This window comes from Argopecten irradians, chromosome 4 (genome assembly GCF_041381155.1).
Source record: "Argopecten irradians isolate NY chromosome 4, Ai_NY, whole genome shotgun sequence".
NCBI classification, from domain to species: Eukaryota; Metazoa; Mollusca; class Bivalvia; order Pectinida; family Pectinidae; genus Argopecten; species Argopecten irradians.
This window is the reverse complement of record NC_091137.1, coordinates 14,888,683-14,915,425: the sequence shown is the minus strand read 5'-3', so window position 1 is coordinate 14,915,425 and position 26,743 is coordinate 14,888,683. Positions and strand designations below refer to the sequence as shown.

The window sequence follows — 26,743 nt, the reverse complement described above, 5'->3', positions numbered from 1 at the left end:
CCGATGTAGAGAGAAAATGCCAGAGTGATGCATCAGAGAGCTCCTGATGTTTTTTGCCCAGGTAGAAACAAGGGTATGTATAGAGTCCTGACTCACATATCGGGCTGGGGAGGGACCATCTATACATTGGGGAGGCTATCTCAGGCAGGTTGTTCTAGTCCAGGCAGGTTGTTCTAGTCCATGAGTGGTTCGTTTTTGTTATGATGCAAAGTTTTGTCAGAAGTTTGCAAATCAAGATCCCTGAAGTGTTTAGTGGTAAATCAAGCTTCCTCATAATGCTTGAAATCATAGCTTTTCTCTCAACAGTAATGCTCAAGATAATAGAATTATGGTAATAAAAACTATTTCTCCATAACTGGATTTCGAATAACTAACTATTTTTATCTGAATCAAAAACAGCCATAATTTTCTCTTGTTTCAGCATATTTTCATAGTAAAAGAATCAGGGTTTTTTAAATGATTTAACCGTCACAATGGAATATGCATGTGTTACAAGTTTTTATTCGACACTGATTCAGTAGATGATTGGTGTAAGGAGCTATGTTGTGTGTGGGAGGATACATGCTGAGAGTCAGGGCGGGGTTGTCTACATACCAAAACAATGGACTTCTAATCTCACTGCATTGACATGCTTACAGCTGACACTGCAAACCACCCATATCCTAACTATAGATAGCTATCATACACCTCCATTTCTCTAATTCCTGTATGTATTGGAGGTATCACATTTTACCTAACTATATGAACCTCAGATTATTATGGTAATTAAATGTATATATTTTCTGTAATTTTTTTTATTGGAATCTATTTTGCTCAAAACTTTGTTCATGCACTTTTATTGCTTACTTTATACCTACATGATATGATAATGACTGTAATTTTACATTTTCTTTTCTTCAATTTTTCTATTGGAAATAATTTGGCACAAAAGTTTGTGTATATCTTAGTCTAAATCCCTTCCAAAGTAAAACTCAAATTACAAACAATATTTATTTAATCTTCAGTGTTCACATTTTCATATAAATATATACATACTCATACTTTTTGTCGTCTCTTCATCTAAATATAACTTTTTACATTTGATATACAATAATTATAACATTCACACAGTCCAACAGGAATTATCTCCCTTGGTTGATATTTCGGAGGGAGTCGGGATACAAAATGGTCGGAAGTTTATCTTTTCCTATTATTTGATGTCTAAAGCAACATTTTACTAATGACAATATGATTCTGATCATGTACGGCAGCGCTTCACTTACTAATCAAGTCTACTTGTTAATGGCCGTCTCATCAGTAACATATGTCGGTAGGATATGTATTGTTTTATTCCCTAATGAGGAATTATTTATCAAAGAAAATATCGTTTTATTAAAGGAAAACTTTCCTATGATATTTTATTAAGTCTGAATAAGCTGATGCACTGGAATTTAAAGGCTGTATTAGCACACGTGTGCCACTCATTGTAACACAACTATTGTGCCAACATCGGTACTTCTTTTGTCTACCGAGCCAATCACATGTGACCATCAGAAGCATGCTTCAGCGATCACTTTTATGCCCAAGCAAGCCAATACACTGATATTGGGTGGCATTTGAGGGTTGAGTTGAGACCCTGGGTTACTGCTTCAATGGCAGAACAGATTGATTACCTTGGTGTTAAAGTGGAAATTCCACGCACGCCAGAAAAAACATCTAAGGCTTTACAATCCAATGTTGGGTAGGTAATAAAACTTTAAACAATACCTTGGCAGCTAGGCTGTACAGGAGCAAGTTTCCAAACAAACATGTCCGTGTGCGACTTATTTTTTTATTATGTACTTTAATCAGAGTAGGCCAAAGCTTTAATTGGACATGAACGGTGGGTTAATTACACAGTACGATGACATAGTCTCTGACCCTATACAATTCAGCCTGACTGATTTGGCAGCCAAAGATTCATTATCATCTGACATTTTGTCTTTTGTATCTCAAACAAGTATATACACTTCATGGATTTGTATTACAACAGAGAGAAGTTAATGAAATGCATGATAAAAGAACTGTAATTACAAGTTCAGAGGTCAAGTTCTTCTTTGGTCGATACTACAGGAGTTTGTATGTTATATAGATTTTTTCACAATTGAGTAGTTTTACTTTATAGTATGATTTATAGATAAAAAAAACCATAATATTTCATATATATCACCCATATCAATAAACTACTCTTCTATGGGTCCCTACATATGATGATCAAGTCTATACAGATTTCTGTCCAGCGAATCTATTGTATCACTGCAAAAAGGTTTTCTATTGCTTTTATTAGCTCACCTGGTCCAAAGGACCGAGATGAGCTTATGGGATACCGCAGCGTCCGGCGTCCGTCGTCCATCTTCCGGCATCCGGCGTCTGTCGTCCGTCGTCCGTCGTCCGTCAACAATCGACTTCTTCTCCATAACCGCTGGTCGGATTTCAACAAAATTTGACTGGTAGCATCCTTATGGGCTACTAACTGAAAATTGTACAAATGATGGGGCTGACCCCCAGGGGGCCTGAGGGGCGGGGTCAAAAGGGGTCAATTTGGCTATTTCCATATAAACGACTTCTTCTCTGAAACCAAGCATGGGATAGCACCCATAATGCAATGGTAGCATCCTTATAGGGTGGGGATTCAAAATTGTACAAATAATGGGGCTGACCCCCCGGGGGCCTGAGGGGCGGGGTCAAAAGGGGCCAATTTGGCTATTTCCATATAAACGACTTCTTCTCTGAAACTAAGCATGGTCTAGCACCCATAATGCAATGGTAGCATCCTTATAGGGTGGGGATTCAAAATTGTGCAAATGATAGGGACTGACCCCCCCGGGGGCCTGAGGGGCGGGGTCAAAAGGGTCAATTTGGCTATTTCCATATAAATGACTTCTTCTCTGCAACTAAGCATGGTATAGCACCCATAATGCAATGGTAGCATCCTTGTCGGCTGGGGATTCCAAATTGAGCAAATGATAGGGCTGACCCCCGGGGGCCTGAGGGGCGGGGTCAAAAGTGATCAATTTCCATATAAATGACTTTTTCTCTGCAACTTAACATGGGATTGTGCTCATAATGCAATGGTTACATCCTTATAGGGTTTTGGATTCAAAAATTTTGCAAATGATGGGGCTGACCCCCCCCCGGGGGCCTGAAGGGTGGGGTCAAAAGGGTCAATTTAGCTATTTCCATATAAACGACTTCTTCTCTGCAACTAAGAATGGAAGAGCACTTATAATGCAATGTTAGCATCCTTATAGGGTTGGGATTTGAAATTGTACAAATGATAGGGCTGACCCCCGGGGCCTTAAACGGCAATAGATGCGAGGTCAAAAAGGTCAATTAGGCTACTATTTTCATATAAATTACTTTGTCTCTGAACCTATGTATTGGATAGCATATTTGTATGGTATCAATAGCATCATTGTATGATTGTGATTCAAAATTAAACTTTGGGAGTCAATTTTGCTTATTTTTCTAATTGTCAGAGTCTTGTGATAATTACTAACAAAAAACCAGGTGAGCGATACAGGCCCTCTGGGCCTCTTGTTAAGGTCTAGCTTAATTAACAATAACTAGTTAGTACCCTAGATTTGAATATTTCATTGATTTGATGTTTCTGAAAAAAAGAATTAGGTAACATCAAATGTCCCAATAGAAGATTCCTGTTGCTAATAAGTCATTCAATATAACCCACTGTCCAAAATGTCAATAAAATCCCATTGTTTTAAAGGTCAATTTAATTTGCTTGTTAACAAACCGTCAAATCATTTCATAAAACCTTTCTGTCTCTATCAGCAAAACAGTCAAATTGACCCCACTGTCAAAATTGTCAATCTGACCCCACTGACAAAATACTCCACCTGGCCCCACTGTCAAAACAGTCAATTCAATCTCTTTCTCAAAACACACACTCCACATAGACCCACTGTCAAAACTGTCAATTCAATCCCACTTTCAAAACAGTCCACCAGGACCAACTGTCAAAACTATAAACCTGACCCACTGTCAAAGCTGTCAATTTAATCCTACTATCAAAACAGTCCACCTTGACCCACTTCCAAAACAGTCCACCTGGATTCACTGGCAAAAAAGTCCACCTGTACCAACTTTCAAAAAGCTGTCATTTTAACCCTACTGTAAAAACAGTTCTCCTAGATTCATTTTTAAAACTGTAAACCTGACCTGCTGTCAAAACTTAATTTAATCCTACTGTCAAAATAGTCCACCTGGATTCACTGTCAAAACAGTCCACCTGGATTCACTGTCAAAATAGTCCACATGGATTCACTGTCAAAATAGTCCACATGGATTCACTGTCAAAACAGTCAACCTGGATTCACTGTCTAAACAGTCAACCTGACCTTACCATTAGTACTATTGATGATAATAATGTATGCAGTATTATATCATAGTTTAATCAACAGAACATAAAAAAATCAGTCCTTATAAAAACAATGGTAATTACTATAAGCCAGCTATCTCAGAAAAGCTATAACCTATAAGTCAAACCACCATGCCCTCTCAACCTTACAGTAACTGTCAAAACAACCAGAACCCTGTGTGTCAAATATAAATACCTCTGGACCTAACCCTCTAGTGGTTTTCTCATTCTGTATAGTATTGTCTGTCAGTCATTACAAATAAACGTCACTACCAATACCCTCGCACATCAGGCATTGAAAACTGGTGCCTGTGACGTTCTGTTGGTACAATTCTTGGCAAATGTCAGTAATTTAGTCATCTGACTGAACATCTTGTTCAATCAAGATGGAACAATGATTTATACCAAGTATTTGTGAGGATGTAACAGGATAGAAAATAAAAAATGTAATATTTAGAATATCACATTTAAATATATGAAATATATTTAACTGAAACTCCCATTAGACTCTTGACTTGGTCCGCTCAATTTGTTAACTAGAGAAACACGCCTCAGGAATATTTCGGTATAACAACACTCGCTGCCTACTTGAGAGAAAATCAAACTATTGACTGAGCTAAGACATCAGTAAGAATGACAAAGGACAACAACAAATGATATAGTCGAATGAACAAATGGCAACAAGAATTGACAAAGGACAATAAGAATAGACAAAGGACAAGGACAGAAGTCAAGGACAACAACAATTGGTAAAGAACAAGGACAACAAGAAATAACAATGAAAAAAAAACTATTGATAAAGGAGAGCAACTATTGACAATAGACAACAAAAGCAATTGACAAGGGACAACAACAATAATAATTGACAAAGGACAACAACAACAACTGATAAAGGAAGACAACAACAATGAAAGGAAGACAACAACAATTGACAGAGGAAGACAACAACAATTGACAAAGGAAAACAACAACAATTGACAAAGGAAAACAACAACAATTGACAGAGGAAGACAACAACAATTGACAGAGGAAGACAACAACAATTGACAAAGGAAAACAACAACAATTGACAAAGGAAAAAACAACAATTGACAGAGGAAGACAACAACAATTGACAAAGGAAAACAACAACAATTGACAGAGGAAGACAACAACAATTGACAGAGGAACAAAAGACAACAACAACAACAATTGACAGAGGAGAAAACAACAATTGACAGAGGAAGACAACAACAATTGACAGAGGACAACAACAACAATTGACAGAGGAAGACAACAACAATTGACAGAGGAACAACAACAACAATTGACAGAGGAAAACAACAACAATTGACAGAGGAAGACAACAACAATTGACAGAGGAAGACAACAACAATTGACAGAGGAAACAACAACAATTGACAGAGGAAGACAACAACAATTGACAGAGGAAGACAACAACAATTGACAGAGGAAGACAACAACAATTGACAGAGGAAGACAACAACAATTGACAAAGAAAACAACAACAACTGACAAAGGAAGACAACAACAATTGACAGAGGAAGACAACAACAATTGACAAAGGAAAACAACAACAATTGACAAAGGAAACAACAACATTGAAAGGAAGACAACAACAATTGACAGAGGAAGACAACAACAATTGACAAAGGAAACAACAACAATTGACAGAGGAAGACAACAACAATTGACAGAGGAAGACAACAACAATTGACAAAGGAAAACAACAACAATTGACAAAGGAAAACAACAACAATTGACAGAGGAAGACAACAACAATTGACAGAGGAAAACAACAACAATTGACAAAGGAAAACAACAACAATTGACAGAGGAAGACAACAACAATTGACAAAGGAAACACAACAACAATTGACAGAGGAAAACAACAACAATTGACAGAGGAAGACAACAACAATTGACAGAGGAAAACAACAACAATTGACAAAGGAAAACAACAACAATTGACAGAGGAAGACAACAACAATTGACAAAGGAAAACAACAACAATTGACAAAGGAAAACAACAACAATTGACAGAGGAAGACAACAACAATTGACAGAGGAAGACAACAACAATTGACAGAGGAAAACAACAACAATTGACAGAGGAAGACAACAACAATTGACAGAGGAAAACAACAACAATTGACAGAGGAAGACAACAACAATTGACAGAGGAAGACAACAACAATTGACAAGGAGGAAGACAACAACAATTGACAAAGGAAGACAACAACAATTGACAAGAGGAAAAAATTATCAGAGGACAACAACAACAATTTACAAAGGACAACAACAACAATTGACAGAGGACAACAACAACAATTGACAAAGGAAGACAACAACAACTTGATGGAATAATGGAGGACACTTAGCCATCATAATAATGGAGGACACTTAGCTACCATACTAATGGAGGACACTTAGCCGTCATAATAATGGAGGACACTTAGCCGACATAATAATGGAGGACACTTAGCCATCATAATAATGGAGGACACTTAGCCATCATAATAATGGAGGACACTTAGCCATCATAATAATGGAGGACACTTAGCCTCATAATAATGGAGGACACTTAGCCGTCATAATAATGGAGGACACTTAGCCTCATAATAATGGAGGACACTTAGCCACATAATAATGGAGGACACTTAGCCATCATAATAATGGAGGACACTTAGCCTCATATAATGGAGGACACTTAGCCATCATAATAATGGAGGACACTTAGCCATCATAATAATGGAGGACACTTAGCCATCATAATAATGGAGGACACTTAGCCATCATAATAATGGAGGACACTTAGCCATCATAAATAATGGAGGACACTTAGCCATCATAATAATGGAGGACACTTAGCCGTCATAATAATGGAGGACACTTAGCCATCATAATAATGGAGGACACTTAGCCATCATAATAATAGGACACTTAGGAGGACACTTAGCCATCATAATAATGGAGGACACTTAGCCGTCATAATAATGGAGGAAAGGAGGACACTTAGCCATCATAATAATGGAGGACACTTAGCCATCATAATAATGGAGGACACTTAGCCATCATAATAATGGAGGACACTTAGCCATCATAATAATGGAGGACACTTAGCCATCATAATAATGGAGGACACTTAGCCATCATAATAATGGAGGACACTTAGCCGTCATAATAATGGAGGACACTTAGCCATCATAATAATGGAGGACACTTAGCCATCATAATAATGGAGGACACTTAGCCATCATAATAATGGAGGACACTTAGCCATCATAATAATGGAGGACACTTAGCCATCATAATAATGGAGGACACTTAGCCGTCATAATAATGGAGGACACTTAGCCATCATAATAATGGAGGACACTTAGCCATCATAATAATGGAGGACACTTAGCCATCATAATAATGGAGGACACTTAGCCATCATAATAATGGAGGACACTTAGCCATCATAATAATGGAGGACACTTAGCCATCATAATAATGGAGGACACTTAGCCATCATAATAATGGAGGACACTTAGCCTAGCATCATAATAATGGAGGACACTTAGCCGTCATAATAATGGAGGACACTTAGCCATCATAATAATGGAGGACACTTAGCCATCATAATAATGGAGGACACTTAGCCGTCATAATAATGGAGGACACTTAGCCGTCATAATAATGGAGGACACTTAGCCATCATAATAATGGAGGACACTTAGCCATCATAATAATGGAGGACACTTAGCCATCATAATAATGGAGGACACTTAGCCATCATAATAATGGAGGACACTTAGCCATCATAATAATGGAGGACACTTAGCCATCATAATAATGGAGGACACTTAGCCATCATAATAATGGAGGACACTTAGCCGTCATAATAATGGAGGACACTTAGCCATCATAATAATGGAGGACACTTAGCCATCATAATAATGGAGGACACTTAGCCATCATAATAATGGAGGACACTTAGCCATCATAATAATGGAGGACACTTAGCCATCATAATAATGGAGGACACTTAGCCATCATAATAATGGAGGACACTTAGCCGTCATAATAATGGAGGACACTTAGCCATCATAATAATGGAGGACACTTAGCCATCACTACCTCATAATAATGGAGGACACTTAGCCATCATAATAATGGAGGACACTTAGCCATCATAATAATGGAGGACACTTAGCCATCATAATAATGGAGGACACTTAGCCGTCATCATAATAATGGAGGACACTTAGCCATCATAATAATGGAGGACACTTAGCCATCATAATAATGGAGGACACTTAGCCATCATAATAATGGAGGACACTTAGCCATCATAATAATGGAGGACACTTAGCCATCATAATAATGGAGGACACTTAGCCATCATAATAATGGAGGACACTTAGCCATCATAATAATGGAGGACACTTAGCCATCATAATAATGGAGGACACTTAGCCATCATAATAATGGAGGACACTTAGCCATCATAATAATGGAGGACACTTAGCCATCATAATAATGGAGGACACTTAGCCATCATAATAATGGAGGACACTTAGCCTCATCATAATAATGGAGGACACTTAGCCATCATAATAATGGAGGACACTTAGCCGTCATAATAATGGAGGACACTTAGCCGTCATAATAATGGAGGACACTTAGCCGTCATAATAATGGAGGACACTTAGCCATCATAATAATGGAGGACACTTAGCCATCATAATAATGGAGGACACTTAGCCGTCATAATAATGGAGGACACTTAGCCGTCATAATAATGGAGGACACTTAGCCGTCATAATAATGGAGGACACTTAGCCGTCATAATAATGGAGGACACTTAGCCGTCATAATAATGGAGGACACTTAGCCATCATAATAATGGAGGACACTTAGCCATCATATGCCCTCTAACTATGACAAGGGTTTCAATCAGAAATATTCTATCCTCAAGTTTGAGTACCGGCTTTAGTTACACAGCACTAACTGAAGATTTGTAGGTGTAAACCCTATATATACTTTTAGTTTATGTCATTATCCAGATGACTGGTCGTGTTGGTGTAGTTGTTGGTGGACCAAATGCATACCTCCTGTTGTTTATAATAAGTAAATATGTTGAGTTCTCCATTTAGCAAGGTCAAGCATTGGACATACATTGATATATATTAGTATATACATTTATTGCACTATAGTTTACATTAAAATCTGCCAGGCTTCAATCTACTGCCATCATGAGTCTGTCGCCTAGGCCAGTCAGACATTTTAATAAACATTTTTTGAGGGAGAGTTGGAGCGGGGAGGGGGGAGCTGTCCCTGTTAGGGGTCTGCCTGATGACTATCAATGGTTGCTAATCCTGGCATCTCCACCAACCTCCGACCTCCAGAGATGAAAGAAAGGACTGAAACTGATCTTCATGGGAATGTCTCTCGGAACTTCACTGCCACACCAATGCCCCGCTGTTCTATTAAACTGGCACACTCCCTTAATATGTCCTGCTTTTCTATTTAATCAGCACACTCCCTTGACATGTCCTGCTTTTCTATTTAATCAGCACACTCCCTTGACATGTCCTGCTGTTCTGTTGAACCAGCACTCCCTTACCATGCCCTGCTGTTCTGGTGAACCAGCACACTCCCTTACCATGTCTTGCTGTTCTTGCTAAGCAGCATACTCCTTGGATATTCTGTTGGAGAAACTTTCTCCCGAGACAGATTTTGCTATTTAAAAATACTAACACACTCCATGCAAATCTGTTTGATACTTTCACTTTGTAGACAAGTTGTGTATTTGCATTCATCAGTTCAAATATCAGCTATCATACTTACATGCTAATAACTTCAATATTAGCTGAAGCTGCATATTTATTGAAGTGACCCAGTGACAAAGAGAATTAATCCTGAGTAATGTGCTTGGCCATTGTGAAATCATTTCTTCCAAGAAATTAAGTTCTGATAACCTCAGAATGATCAAGCCTTATTCAATTATTCATGGCCGTTTGAAATTGAAAATGTAGAGGTCAAGTGCCAAGACTACCTTGGAATAAAGACCTCCTACAAGGAAGCCTATGGAATTGTTTAATGTTTAAATGAGGTATATCTTTACTGTAGTTATGGCAACATGTTCAGTGAAAACATACAACTCTTATCCGGAAAGGGAAAAATTTCTACTGCCATGGCCTCTATAAATAGTTTATCAAACAGTACATCTTGTTTCCTTCCAAGCTTGTTATAAAATGCACCAGAATTGGATTTGGAATGATACTGAATTAGATTTCTGAAAAAGATAAAAGTTAAAGTCTTCAAAGGAGTCGGGTAATGGGGCGACACTTGTAAAGATAAACATGTTGATTACTGGACTGATAAGGATTTCTGCATTCTTTGGGGATATATATATATATACAGCCTTACTCTTGTGTAAAACATGTAAAACGGTGAAATATTCTTAACTTCTCTGTGCCCTTATCACAAAACAAAAGGAAAGGGAGATAACAATGCCAATGTCTGTTTGGTCTGGTCACATTCTGTCCTGGCCCCGATTTCTCTAACAAATTAAAAACATGCACTTCAGTCATAACTTAAGTTTTACTCCTCATGTAACTTGCGCGGTATGTCAAACTTGACTTAAGTTTGTCTTAATTGGCTTAGATACAAGTTTGTCAGAGCTAGATTCAGTATAAATAGCATAATTTTAACTATTACTGAGATTGTTCCCAAACAATTAAATTTTTATCTTTTTGTGATCCTGCATCTAAGATGATCTTAAAATATATAAATAGGATCAGTTTATATATTTATAAGCAGATCTAATTTCACATCAAGATTTTTTTCCAAGATAGTTTTTCTTTCATCAGTAACATTCTGTGATAAAGTGTATGTTTGCTGTGAGTGTCAGAGGTTCAAGTCAAAAGAGAGAGGACAAAACTGATGTGTTTGCTGTTAACCTAGGACAAAATAAGGTATCTGGGATGTGTGATCGGTGCCATGTGCTTGTCCATCGGTCATGTTATTAGTTTGAACATAAATTGGAAGCCATTTTCATAGAATTTCTTGTCATTCTGAAATGCTTTAAGATCAGTAGTTTCAGTTTGTAGCAATTTTAAAAATGATTTGCAGTTGTATTTACTAATAATGAAACATGTTGTGTTTTACAGGTACACAATGCGATTGATTCCAACCAAGAAAAGTCTTGAATCGGCAGACAAAGTCACAGCGTCCAGTTTCTGCAGGTAATGTTTTGTAAGACAGACCTACATCATATGAGCTTGATGACGCTTTTGGTATCATTGTTTGCAAGTGATGATGGTAACTTGTGGTATTTATGTTTGAGTATTTTAGGAGACTTTTGCCCATTGCGATGGTAACTATAGATGTTATTTTTGGAAATTTAGGAGACGTTTACCTATTGTAATGGTAACTATAGATGTTGTTTTGGTATTTTAGGAGACATTTGCCCGTTATTATGGTAACTATAGATGTTGTTTTGGTATTTTAGGAGACGTTTGCCCGTTGTTATGGTAACTATAGATGTTGTTTTGGTATTTTAGATTACGTTTGCTCGTTGTTATGGTAACTATAGATGTTGTTTTGGTATTTTAGATTACGTTTGCTCGTTGTTATGGTAACTATAGATGTTGTTTTGGTATTTTAGGAGACGTTTATGCTAACTATTTATGTTGTTTTGGTATTTTAGGAGACGTTTGCCCGTTGTTATGGTAACTATAGATGTTGTTTTGGTATTTTAGATTACGTTTGCTCGTTGTTATGGTAACTATAGATGTTGTTTTGGTATTTTAGGAGACGTTTATGCTAACTATTTATGTTGTTTTGGTATTTTAGGAGAGGTTTGCCCGTTGTTATGGTAACTATAGATGTTGTTTTGGTATTTTAGGAGACGTTTATGCTAACTATATATGTTGTTTTGGTATTTTAGGAGACGTTTGCCCGTTATTATGGTAACTATAGATGTTGTTTTGGTATTTTAGGAGACGTTTGCCCGTTGTTATGGTAACTATAGATGTTGTTTTGGTATTTTAGATTACGTTTGCTCGTTGTTATGGTAACTATAGATGTTGTTTTGGTATTTTAGGAGACGTTTATGCTAACTATAGATGTTGTTTTGGTATTTTAGGAGAGGTTTGCCCGTTGTTATGGTAACTATAGATGTTGTTTTGGTATTTTAGGAGACGTTTATGCTAACTATAGATGTTGTTTTGGTATTTAAGGAGAGGTTTGCTCGTTGTTATGGTAACTATAGATGTTGTTTTGGTATTTTAGATTACGTTTGCTCGTTGTTATGGTAACTATAGATGTTGTTTTGGTATTTTAGGAGACGTTTATGCTAACTATTTATGTTGTTTTGGTATTTTAGGAGACGTTTGCCCGTTATTATGGTAACTATAGATGTTGTTTTGGTATTTTAGGAGACGTTTGCCCGTTGTTATGGTAACTATAGATGTTGTTTTGGTATTTTAGATTACGTTTGCTCGTTGTTATGGTAACTATAGATGTTGTTTTGGTATTTTAGGAGACGTTTGCTCGTTGTTATGGTAACTATAGATGTTGTTTTGGTATTTTAGGAGACGTTTGCCCGTTGTTATGGTAACTATAGATGTTGTTTTGGTATTTTAGGAGACGTTTGCCCGTTGTTATGGTAACTATAGATGTTGTTTTGGTATTTTAGGAGACGTTTGCCCGTTGTTATGGTAACTATAGATGTTGTTTTGGTATTTTAGGAGACGTTTGCCCGTGGTGATGGTGAGGAACCACATGTCAGAGACCCTGAAGGCAGCCACCACATTTATAGAGCAGGGACGTATCCTTTGTAACACTGGCCACTAACATTGGGTGGGAAATCTGCTGGTGGTCATAAATTTATATTTATGCCAGTAAAGTGTGACTGAGCCTGAAGGGAGGGGAAGCGGGGCATGTCATTATGTTAGACATGGTACCTCCGTCAGGGTCGACAGTACCACACAGAGAGGCACAGCCAATATTTATGTACAATTAGTTAAATTAGGTCTGTTGTCATTTAATTTATTCACCAGGGGAAGTTACTTCAAGGGTATTCTTTTAACATGCATAATTCATTAGAGCGTGAATGGCAACTGATGTGTCATTGAAATTTTGTTCAACAATACTTCTATAAGCCACTCTGCTGTCAAACACTGCAATAAATGTGTTAATCACCATGCATATGTAATAGTACTTATTGGAAATAAATATTTTACCTTAATTGCCATGCTCCATGCTATTTTGTGAAATGTTCATTTAATGGTCTATATATAAAAGATATTTTTAATCATTAATTACCAGTAATGCATTTTCTGTAGCCATTTACATGACTAGTGTAATAAAACTAGGGTGAAGGGGGAATAACTCTTTCAACGTCATGTCTGATAATGCTACCTTCATTGTTGTATTTTATCTTAATCTGGTCTACCCCATCTCAGGTAATCCTTTGTAAGGTTTACCCCTCCCAACAAAACTATACAGAATGAACATATCTAACATTTAAATGCTATTATTTTCAAATAAGTGTAAAATGATGGCGTCATCCAAGACGTGATATTGTACTCCACTAATATACACTAACACCCTTGTAATACCCTGTAGAGGATACAATGACCTTGACAAACTTGTAGATGTACGAGTAGGACCTCAGGTAATATCAGATCCAGCTTTCCTCGTCACCAGGTAAGAACATTGATCAATATGATCTGCCATATTTTAATAACTTCGTAATTTTGAATTTGTGTTTCTGTGTCAAAGTTAGACAATTTGAAGAATTACCTTAAAGTATATAGATTTCCCCCATTCTTTCCTGCTAAATATAACAATATAGTTGTATCTTTTCCTGAAAGGCAAAAAGTATGGAAATAATGTTAAATAATTTTACATATATTTTAAAGACTTCTTTCTTGTTATAGAATGTTGAAGATATTGTAAATAATTTTGTTAATCTCGATATTGGTAATAGCTTGTTTTCCTTGTTTTTATCTTTTAAGAAATTTGTTTTAATACAGGTAATAATTTTTCATGCTTGTATCTCCCCAGGAACATGGAGGACTTTATCACATGGACGGATACCTCGGCCATCAGGAAGCATGTGCTGGACTATAATGAAATGGTGAGTGTCATATTATAGTCGGGATTCATTATGACATGTATAGTATTTATAGACCAGCTTCAGTTAGAGAGGTTCCACATATTGGTATTACCACAAGTCCTCCATCTCTGGGTTGAATCTCATAGGAGTCAATTGCTGGGTACTGACTGTTGGTTGGTGGTTTTTCGCTGGATACTCAATTTAAAGCATTTTGTTTTTGCAACATGTAAATTATATCATGTTTACAAACGGTGCACATTTTTATAATACCAAAAACTTTTAAAAAACTTTAAAAAAAAACTTTTTTCTTGTACTTCAGTTCAATGTATATGTAATATAAAGAAAATATGAAATATAACTGCTCAATATATTGTGTGCCTTACCTTCAATATTTACACTGATGTCTTATTCTGTTTGTGTATTACAGAGAGACGACTTTGACCTGATGAGCTAACACACACAAACACCATATCATCCCATCATCATCTGTGACTTCATTGTAAATACCATAATAAATACATGTATATAACTCATAGAAAACGTCTTCAACTTTTATTCAAATGTACTGTATTCAACTCGATAAGCTCCCTCATACCTATAAGCGCTCCCATCCCTATATGCGCCCCTCTGCCCTTTTTGAAGCCTCCCTTTCTTTCACTTTGAATTAAATGCAGACTGAAAATATGAAAAATATTGGTTTCTTTATTTGAATTCTTTTGCAAATTGATTTATGGCTTACTATTAAGGGCCCGTTAGTTCAAAAGACGATTAGCTGAATCATTTGTATTTTAAATATTTCATTTCTTGTTTTCTGCAAAACCTGTGATTTTTTGTTCGTTAAAATCTTCTTATGAATGAAATACTTAAAATTCTGTTAAGTTGGTTTTACAAGAAATCATTTTATCTTGATCTGAAACTTGTCCTTAAACTGTGTTTAGCCATCTTTTGAACAACTGGACAGTAAGTCTTACTGGGTCGCATTGTGCAAGTCTTAGTAAGATGGTTCAGGAATTAAACAATACATATATATATATATATAGGTTAATCAAAATGGTTTTAATTAAAATGTTCTCATTGCTCTAAGATAAAGTTTTGAAACTTAAGTTACCTATAAAAAGCAACATTTGTTAAATAAATTGTCTTTTTCCTTGAAAACCCGAAGGATAAATCTGACTGATGCTGTGATTTAAAAGTGGATTAAAGTTTATTGTTAAACCATTAACATACTCTGTTAAATATTATCGTCACTTTTTGGTCCACATGTTGGTTTTGTTGTCATTATTTGGTTGCCTTCTTTGATTGGCTGTTTGTATCTCTCGCTTGGCACGCAGTAACATCATACTGAAAAGAGATATCAGCCAATCAGCAACGTTTAAATATCCAAAATTGTTTTCACTATAAATTTATAAAAGATTTATTGAAATTTTATGAGACTAGTGTAGTAGTGGAGCAAGGGAGGTAATTCTTACAGAATACTAGGTAAAACAGGCATACCCTCTCTATATTCCAACAAAATAGAACGGAATTGGCAGCATAACTTTCCATAGAAATAGCTAAAATTTAGTGATAATACATCATAAAATGATATATAATACCTACTTGAGCTGGGACACAACACAATAATACCCCTACCATGATGATACCTACTTGAGTTGGGACACAACACAATAATACCCCTACCATGATGATACCTACTTGAGTTATGACACAACACAATAATACCCCTACCATGATGATACCTACTTGAGTTGGGACACAACACAATAATATCCCTACCATGATGATACCTACTAGAGTTGGGACACAACACAATAATATCCCTACCATAATGATACCTACTTGAGTTATGACACAACACAATAATATCCCTACCATGATGATACCTACTTGAGTTATGACACAACACAATAATACCCCTACCATGATGATACCTACTTGAGTTGGACACAACACAATAATATCCCTACCATGATGATACCTACTTAAGTTATGACACAACACAATAATACCCCTACCATGATGATACCTACTTGAGTTGGGACACAACACAATAATACCCCTACCATGATGATACCTACTTGAGTTGGGACACAACACAATAATACCCCTACCATAATGATACCTACTTGAGTTGGACACAACACAATAATACCCCTACCATGATGATACCTACTTGAGTTGGACACAACACAATAATACCCCTACCATGATGATACCTACTTGAGTTGGACACAACACAATAATACCCCTACCATAATGATACCTACTTAAGTTATGACACAACACAATAATACCCCTACCATGATGATACCTACTTGAGTTATGACACAACACAATAATACCCCTACCATGATGATACCTACTTGAGTTGGACACAACACAATAATATCCCTACCATAATGATACCTACTTAAGTTATGACACAACACAATAATACCCCTACCATGATGATACCTACTTGAGTTGGGACAAACACAATAATATCCCTACCATGATGATACCTACTTGAGTTATGACACAACACAATAATACCCCTACCATGATGATACCTACTTGAGTTGGGACACAACACAATAATACCCCTACCATGATGATACCTACTTGAGTTGGGACACAACACAATAATACCCCTACCATGATGATACCTACTTGAGTTGGGATACAACACAATAATACCCCTACCATGATGATACCTACTTGAGTTGGGACACAACACAATAATATCCCTACCATGATGATACCTACTTGAGTTATGACACAACACAATAATACCCCTACCATGATGATACCTACTTGAGTTGGGACACAACACAATAATACCCCTACCATGATGATACCTACTTGAGTTGTGATACATGATGATACCTACTTGAGTTGGGACACTTCTCTGATCAGGCCTTTGACAATCGATGTACCATCAGGTATATTAGTTGAGGGTGCTGGTGATGTAGCACCAGGGCTTCCAGCGGTGTCCCTGAAATGTTCAGTATTTAAATGCTTGTTCTTATTATCAGGAAGTATCTAATAGTTTTAAAAGATTGAATTAAAGTTATTGGCTTACAGGGTTACCTAGGCTATGCCCCGCAGTAGTATATATTTTGATGTGGAACCTATGTTTCATGGTTACCTATCGACAATGTAAATGAGATTGGTGATGTCCTAGATAGATAATTGAATAAATTGAATATGTTTTAATAGTAACAAGTTTGGTTTTATTAGTTTAATGTCCTATTAACAGCCAGCGTCATTTAAAGACATGCCAGGTTTGTTGGTGAAGGAAAGCTGAAGTTCCCGGTGAAAAAACCACTGACCAGCGATCAGTAACTGGCAACTGCCCTTACATGGGATTCGAACTCTACAGGCTTGTGGTAATATGTTGGGACACCTTAACCACTTGACCACCGCAGCCCCTCAATAGTAACAGAAAATATCAAAAATGGAAGGTCGCAATGCAATAGTAAAAGGGTTAACTAGGATACTAGCATATGATACATAAGAAGATTCATGTAACTAACTTGAAAGGTTTTGTAGTTACAATGTATAGCAATAGCACAAAAGCAAAAGGAAACATAACCTAGTGTTTCTGACAAAGTTTCCATGGTAACAGAAAAAAATGAAAATGTAAGGTACCCTATAGCAAAAGGCAAAACTAGGGCACTAGCCTGATATTTATATATATATATATACAATTTCATGAAGCTATGAAGAAACATGGAAAGATTCCACAGTGAGAGAACATATATTATCTTCCATGGTAACAAATAAATAATCAAGAGTGGAAGGTACCAATAGCAAATCACACAACTATGGCATTAGCCTGATATTTAAAAAAAGATTTGTAAATATATATACAAACCCATATGGTCCTAGGGGCTCCTCAGTCCAGTCCATAGTAGTGATTGCACACAGCTGGGAGTCGGAGATCTCCTCACCCTCTTCACCTGCTGATGAAGGTCTGGAAAATGTGTCCGCCTCAGAACCTCTATCTGTTTTATGTTCTAACAAAATATTGGAGACGGCTGCTTCCCTTCCTCCATCTGATGTAAGATTAGCAATGCAGGTGTTGGTTTCTTTACCTGTGTCTATACACTTCTTGTTATTCACTGATGAAAATAAATGTAAACATCGTTGAATTCATGATACATTGAATCATTTCTTCCTTAAATTATTGGGTATTAGTTCAAGTAAATGCAGGATCAAGAAAGCAATTTTATATTTTTCTGATTGCTCAAAAACTAAGCACCTCAGTAACTGACGAAATAAATTGTGCATAGATTTACATCAAGACAATACAATTAAATATTAATACTAGGCACAGCATATAAAAACAAACTCTTAGCTAAACATGAAAGGAAACTATCAGAAATGATTAACCATAACATTGTACTGTAGCCAGTACGATGAGGCTTGTAAACAGGTTTTAAATGTAAACACTTTTCTATCTACAAAAAAGCAATTTCTTACAGCAATATTATGAAATAACAACAAGCTTCATCATACCAGTAACAGATAGTTTGTATGATCCCAAGTCACAAGATGCCATCTCCCAAGTATCCTTTGTTGTACAATCCTTCTGACATCTGGGTTCTGACACTAAGTCCTCCTCAACTACACTGGAGTCTTGCTTGACTTGGTCAGTTCCTTCCTGTGACAATTCCTCTAACTTGTACTGTTCTACAACGATTGCTGCGATGACCTTGAGAGCTGGGATGCTTGATGTAAGAGTCTTACTGATTTGCCCAATTTTGGGCACGAAAGAATCAGATAAACTATTGCTTAATATATTCACATAATTTGGATTATCATAAGTAGTTTGATGATCTTTACCACCATTTTTTGTGTTCTCATTTCTGTATTTTTCTTTGTTTGGAATTATGCTACGTTCCTCTGCTCTCCTCTTTGATAAAGAAAGACATTCTGGACCATTGCGGTTTTGCTCATCACTGAAGTTATCCTCAGATGTAACTGCACCTATGGAATGTCCAGCACTGACATGTTCCTCTATCAGACCTTGTTTTGATTCCATTTTCCTACCGGGTTCTCTTGTATTCTCTGCTCCAAGGCAGCCAGAATATACTAACTCATCATCCCCAATGTCCTTGTCTTTGTCCTTACTCTGAGATCTGTTGTCAGACATTTTGTCAGAGTTTTTTGTCTTCTTGATAACATCAGATTCAGTTTCCAGAAGTTGATTTTGACTTTGGAGACAAAGTTCCTTTACATTTCTCACCCCACTCTGTAATAATTTTTCATTTGCCAGACTCTTGACCTGATCATTTTGCTCTTCTACTTGCTTTAATTTCAGAAAATCTGTCATAGGTGTTTCTACCTTCCCATCTTGACCCTGGGTAACAGATCTCTTCTGTAATTTAGATTTGACGACACTTTCTGAGTTTCCAGGTTGCTGTTCTGTCCTACTAAACTGACCGGGGTTAGGTTGCTGTTCTGTCCTACTAAACTGACCGGGGTTACTAGGGTCAGTGTAAGGTTGTACTTTTCCACACTTGTCCTCGTTATGTACTTGTACAGTGGTAACAATTTGGTTTGATTTCTTGTTACTCCCTCTTGCTGATTTTAAACGTTTGTGTGGATGATTACTGCTTTCAATTGGACACCTAAAAGAATCAATAGATCCTCAAAGTGAAAGCTAAGGCTCAATAACCATATTCATAGATGATTGTATGATAAGAATTTAGCAAATATATTTTTGATGTTTTATTATTCATGATCTATTAGATGTATGTCCAATATTTTTGTTTTTCCAGACATTTCATATAACGGTAATGAAATGGAATAGATGGATACCAAAAATAGCAATTTGATTGTGCTCTTGCTGTTTTAGAAGAAAACAGTCAAGTCATCACTTTCATTAGTATTTCGTATTTGATAAATGTAAACAAAAGCTTCTACACATATACTGATACTTACACCTTCCTTTCCATTTGTCTGGTCCTTTTTAGCTTCTTGAAAGTTGGAACAATCTTCTGGGAACATGCAACATCAGACCTGAAGGGAAATAATACATACTTTCTGACTTCTATCAGACAATTAAACAGTGTTTAGTTTATGCTATCTTTGCTCACAATTATGTTTTTCCATATTTGTAAATACCTGGGTACCCATTATATGGTACTCTCTTAATTTTCTTGAGAATGTTTTTATTTGCATGTCAATATAACCACAGTGTGACACATAATTTATTATATATGTAAAGAAGATATCAGTAGTGTCAGATATAAGGACGGGAAGAACATCAACTGAAAGTACAAACAACTCTATTTGGTACCATTGAGTGTAACTTCTATTTCTAAAGACTTCTACCTCAACAACTATCAAAGTATCTTGTCAACAGAACTAAAGTTCTATCTTTCAATTCCTTATTGGGAGTGTAGTGGAAATGTTTGGCTAGTTATAGGTATGCTTTACCATTCTCCCAGACAGTCAGTGGGAGAGTTTACCTTTCCCAGACAGTCAGTGGGAGAGTTTACCTTTCATCCTGCACTGTAACTGCCTTTTCTGGATCTGGCTTATTCACAGTATCATCACATGTGACCGATGCTCCTTGAATCACCTCCTCGTTTGTCTCACAGCAGTCTAGATTCAGAAAGATGTACAATCATCCAAATTTTTGTTTACCCTAATATACTTATAGTTTAGAAATATTGTTACTGTTCATTAATGTATTACCTGCTGGGACTTCCCTCCAGTTTTCATCTCAACAAATTTTATTATATGCAAATATAACTTTTTAACTTCGGGAGTCCTAGGTGGAGAGGTTTGCAGTTTGTGAGTCCCTTATAAAAACATTGGAGTTTTTAAAAAAAAAAAAAAAAAGGCAACCTCATCAGGTCAAAAGTCATGCAGATAGAGAAAGGCAAAAAACCTACAAGATATTTTTACAGTCTAGAAAATTACATTATTAAGACAATAAATAAAATCAAGAAGGAAAATGGGACTGTCCTTACAAAGCAAGAGGAAATACTTAAAGAAAGAAATTGAATCTTTTTACACAAATTTACATGGTATCATTCAGAACTTTTAGAATTTTGATTTTAATGATATTTTGAAGGATATGGAATATTGCAAGTTAACATACAAATTAAAAAAAATCTATGGAAGGAGAGTTATCTGAAACAATCACTTAATAACAGAACTGTCAATAACTCAAAAATATGGAATTATTACATGTTTACTTAAAGGAAATAAATGCCGTCAATACTTAAAACTCTGAAGACCGATACGCTTTGAATGTTTCATATAAACTTGCCTCAGCTTGCATTGCCAACAGACTTAAAAAGGTTCTTAACAAAATTAAATATCTAATACACTAACAGGATTTCTTAGTGGTAAATATTTAGGCGAAAACACTAGACTAATATATGATACCATGAAAATTACAGAAGAAAATAACATTCGGGGCTTAAGTATTTTGGTTGATTTTGAAAAAGCTTTTGACTCGTTGGCATGGCAGTTTATGGAAAAGACAATTGATTTTTGAAAAATATAAATATATCCATTGTGATAAGGAATATTTTTACATATTCATACTAAATGATATTGACAGAACGTTTGCCCGGTACTGCTGGAACAACTTTACCATTCTGATTTGTTTTCCCGGACATCTTGGACTTTCTTCTTCCCCTTAGCTTCTGTTTGTTTGAAGTAGTAGCAGACATTGTAATGTAAGGCAGTCAGCAAAACTGGAACGAGACCATGGAAAAGGATCATTGATACACTTTTGATGGTGGATATTGACTATAGTACATCCTCGATACTCCTGGGCTTACTATCACTGACCTTATATCCAACCCTGGACCATGTTATAGCAAAACTGGAGGCAGTTCAGAAGAAAACAACTGACCAATTAGAGACTTTCTTTGAAGATTACAGAGAACGCTCAAATTCAAAGCAACACATTCAACCACAGTGTACTTTATACCATCAAATTACATGTGTCTTCTGTTGCCTCCGTTTTTACTATGAGATAGCCTAACCTTAGTTCAGGGATTCAGATTGATATAACAATAGGTACCTGGCTTTTTTTTTAAATGACATGTTGTAATACGTAATATATATATATACATAGTGTACTATGTATAACAAAATGTCATCTAAAAATAACAAGATATACATGTGTAACATTAGTGGTAGTAACCCCTGGAGTATCGAGGATAGCTAAAGTACAGTACTGTGGCACCCTGTTAATTTTGGCTATTTTAATTGTATCATTTTTATAACTCCTCATTGGGTAATGTGGTGTTCGTATCCCATGTCGTGTTTATTTATCCGTTGCTGTGTACTCGTTTGATTGTCACGTCCTGTGTATTCGATGCTGTGTTACAGGTTAGCCATCAGTTTCGTTGTTAAGGTTAAGGGTTTAACGTACCGTCATGAATAATATGACTAATATATTTGTGCGGACTGGACATGCGCATTGCCCCATTGCGTTTCTCCTTTATTTCTATCCTTTTTGGCGCTCTTTCCCCACTTCAACTCTGGACATTGGTCAGAGAAGATGCCATTCATTACATAAGTATTATTTTCCATGTATTTGAAAATATGTCCTGGGCACCACATGCCAAGGACTCTTGCTTTCTTGCTGTGACTAATAAACGGGTGAACTGACACTCCTGGCGTTCTTTGTCCTTTTGCCAAGCCCAAGGCCCATCCCACTGAAATACCGACTTTGCCACAATATTGCTCGATTCACTTTACCAGAAAGAAACTACCACTACTGAGTGACGGCTTCAGATAAAGAAAAAAGTTGAAATTAACAATATTCAAAACTGCTAGATTCTAGTATTTCAAACACAACTTCACAGACTTACATTTCGTACGTCCCTACCTTCAAACTGGAGAGTTTATACAGGTGCGTTCGAAAAAGTTTGATCGACCAAAGTAAAGTTAGAGTTATCTTTCTTCCTGCACATGAAAACACGAAATACATTGTAATTTATTCTTGTTTGAAGTCATAATTAGAAGGATAACGTGCATCAACGGAAACTGACAAAAAAGTGGACTAAAATATTCTAAACACAATCTAATTAAACTTAGACTTGTAATATAAAGCGGAATCGTAGTGGAGCGGAATTACTTGTAAGTCTAATTTTAGTTAGATTGGTTCTAAACTCATTATGGTTTTTTGAACTTCGCATGTCCGCAGAGAAAAGGAATAAATTTCTCTGTCAACATTTATCAGATTCAATTTCATAGGCTTTCTGTCAAGAAAGTCTGACACGGAGAGTTTGCCACGGAACTACTAAATCCCAACGAAGGAATAGAATGTCTTCTCATTAGTCACATATAAAATTTGAACTGTTAATTAGGTTTACACGAAATAAATCGAAATTTACCTAGCTACATTGTATGAACAATATTTGTATTTCTGTCACCAAAATTGTAATAGGCTGGGTATTTTTCATCAGAACTATGTGATATATATATATTTTTTTTAAATTGCTAATGAAGGTGATGATCTAGTCGCTTCATCCAAGTCATTCCACATATGAAGAGAAGACGGTTTAAAAGAAGATTTAGTTAAAAGAAAGTCTGTAAAGAGGAATTCTATAATTACTGTTAGCTCTTAATGCATAGTTACAAGTATCGCCGACTTTTGGAGGAAGGAGTGAATGGAGATCGTTTGTTGTTATATTATTTTCGATTTTGTAGACTAAACAAAGTTTTCTTCTTTTGCGTCTCTCAGAAAGTGTCTCAAAGCCCGTTTCCGAATATAGAGCTGAAACAGTTGCATATGAAGGTAACCCAGTAATAATTCTTGCCGCTTCACATTGAGCTATTTCATTTTATTGAATTTGACACCAAACAACCATTCCAATGCTCACATGCATATTCTAAAATGGGTAAAATAAAAGATTTATAAATACGGAGTAGAGCATCTCTTTTTAAAATGAATTTTAATTTCCTTGACATGTTATTTTTCATAGCAGAATGATATATAGTTCACGTGATTCCCCCATTTAGCATTAAACTTTGAACTAATTGTTACACCAAGGTGTCTATGTTTGTTCGTAAAGTTTAAGACTTTACCATCAAATGCCACAATATCAAGGTCTTCGTCAATTTCTTCCGACTTAGTAATAAAAACCATTTCTGTTTTGTTAGGATTAAAAGTCACTTGCCAAGTTTTAGCCGAAGAGTTCAAAGATTCTAGGTATCTGTTTAAATATTGTTCAATATCTTGACAGAAATATGAAGACGAAAGGAGAGATGTATCGTCAGCAAAGAGTCTTGCAACGGATTCTAAAGTATCTGCAGCGTCATATATATAATCAGAAATAATAAAGTACCAAGCATAAATATTGACGAAACCCGAGTCAAACCACCGATGTGCAATACAAAATTTGTAAGTTTATTTATATGTAAATTTAATATACATAATTCATTCTGAACAAATGATATTTTTATTTTAAATACAAAGAAAATGACCAAAAACTTACTTTCATACCACGTGCCGTATCCGGCATGACCCAAACGCCAACCATGGTAGAAAATGTCTAGCCATTATAAATCCATAACTAATAAGCTGACGTAGCTAACCAAGAGTTGAACTAACTCATCAAAACATTAAAGGCCCACTTTTCGGACAATGCCCCAAGCTCTTCAAGCATTTGAATGACCGCGATTTGATTAATACCCCCTTTACTGAAGTTTGAATTTATGAATAAATTATTTTATTAGTTTTAAAAATAACAACACAAATAATCCTATCAATCTTAAATTGCTATTTTATGGTAAATATATATTGATTAAACATTGTTAATCATTTTAAAACTAAAACTATTGACATCTAGGCTATATTGTAACAGAAAATTCTGCAGTGAATGTATAAAAAGTATATATAATAGGGGAGATAACTCTATTGTGAATCCCATCTTTTTCAATGAAAAATGAAGGTTTTTTGGTGCTAAAAATGCTCTATCTTGACAAATTGTGGTTCAATTTTCTTGAAAATTGACTGATTAAAAGCAACTTTGTCACTTTTTAGTCTGTTATTTTTCTATAAAAATTGAACTTCACAATTTTGATTTATTTTCATTTTGGTGAGAATGTTTTAGGTAATTTACTTGCGTCTTTTTTACCTAATTTCCTCCAAAAATGATCACTAGAAATTAATTATGATGAGAAGTAAAGCATTTTTATTAAAAAAGGATTGATATATATCACGTCAATTAAACAATATATATATCGTAGAACATTTTGTTAATTATTTTCATTTACAGGGCGGATTTAGTACAGACTAATGCTGTTTTTTCATGTGCAGAATCTACTCAAAAATGGCAAATTTGAATATTTATTTAGAAAAAATAGATGGTTCAATTTCTTCGAAATTTTGACAGAAGATGCATAACAACACATTTACTTCATAAATCAAATATGAAAAATATTGAACTACAGGAAAATTTTGGGGAATGTGATACTACCACCTTGAATTCGTCAATAAACAAACTTCACAGCATTTTACGACCTGTTAGTGCTTAAAATTATATAAATTCACATTATCATCAATATTTTTAATCTTATAATCACACTTCACGGCCACAGGCAAGAAAGTCAAATTGAAGCGAAAGGCTAACCATTACTTAGATTTGCCGCCATTTTTGTTCTTGTTTCTTCTTCGTGTTCCTGCTTTGGAGGTGGTGTGAGATTTTGTTCCGAGAACGATGTTCTCGTTTCATGTTCAATGCGTTTGGGCGAAATTATCTCCGGAGAACAGTGTTCTTGTATCAAGAACATGTCGTGTTTTCGAAAAAAAAGAAGTTCCCAGACAAAAAAAACATGCACAGTGCCGATTTCCAATGTAGGAAGGAAGAATGTATTATTATTATTATTTGCTAATTTCCTCCAAAATTGAAGATTACATAAAGAGTGACATTTAACATGAAAACAATAAACAAAAAGAAAATATATATTTACAAAATATGTACAAGTTCTAGTCTTATAATTAGTTAGGCCGAAAAAATAACATGTCTTTATAGGGTTACACCATCCTCGATACTCCAGGGGTTACAATAACTGACGTTATATCCACCCCTGGACTATCTCATAGTAAATCTGAAGGCAGTTCAGTAGAAACTATCTGACCAATCACAGGCCTGCAAGGATTTCCTTTGAAGACTACAGAGAGAGCGACGCCCAACTTCAAAGCCACACAGTCAACCACAGTGTACCGTAATACAGCTCTTTTGATGTATATCAAAAGGCTGAATTATCTG

At 35.8% G+C, this 26,743-nt stretch overlaps 2 protein-coding genes across 2 annotated transcripts in view; one reads left to right on the top strand and one right to left on the bottom strand.

The window, feature by feature from the left end:
* The window catches only part of LOC138320710 (U3 small nucleolar ribonucleoprotein protein IMP3-like), a 54,417-nt gene extending 39,308 nt beyond the window's left edge, over positions 1–15,109 (top strand). The window contains exons 3-7 of the mRNA XM_069263882.1: positions 11,557–11,631; positions 13,138–13,217; positions 14,047–14,098; positions 14,459–14,531; positions 14,938–15,109. Of these exons, the coding sequence (XP_069119983.1) occupies positions 11,557–11,631; positions 13,138–13,217; positions 14,047–14,098; positions 14,459–14,531; positions 14,938–14,964 (307 nt within the window). The 3' untranslated portion in view covers positions 14,965–15,109. The remainder of the gene's footprint in view (positions 1–11,556; positions 11,632–13,137; positions 13,218–14,046; positions 14,099–14,458; positions 14,532–14,937) is intronic.
* LOC138320708 (uncharacterized) lies at positions 15,046–22,281 on the bottom strand. Its single transcript, XM_069263880.1, has 9 exons — positions 22,108–22,281; positions 20,999–21,104; positions 20,439–20,516; positions 19,947–20,125; positions 19,011–19,910; positions 18,367–18,613; positions 17,380–17,484; positions 15,738–15,851; positions 15,046–15,185 (listed from the first exon to the last, which is right to left on the bottom strand). Exons 1-8 carry the CDS (start codon positions 22,184–22,186, stop codon positions 15,755–15,757), a joined length of 1,791 nt encoding a protein of 596 aa, XP_069119981.1. The 5' UTR covers positions 22,187–22,281; the 3' UTR covers positions 15,046–15,185; positions 15,738–15,754.
* Between the last annotated feature and the right edge of the window lie 4,462 nt (positions 22,282–26,743).

Bases quoted from the DNA above. Each gene is read 5' to 3' on its own strand.
- LOC138320708 (XM_069263880.1), bottom strand. From the start codon at position 22,186: ATGTCTGCTACTACTTCAAACAAACAGAAGCTAAGGGGAAGAAGAAAG. The intron at 20,517-20,998 runs GTAAACTCTCCC...ATTTCCCTTCAG, and splicing joins GTTACAGTGCAGGATGAAAG to GTCTGATGTTGCATGTTCCC. The intron at 18,614-19,010 runs GTATGATGAAGC...TATTTTCATCAG, and splicing joins ATACAAACTATCTGTTACTG to TGAATAACAAGAAGTGTATA.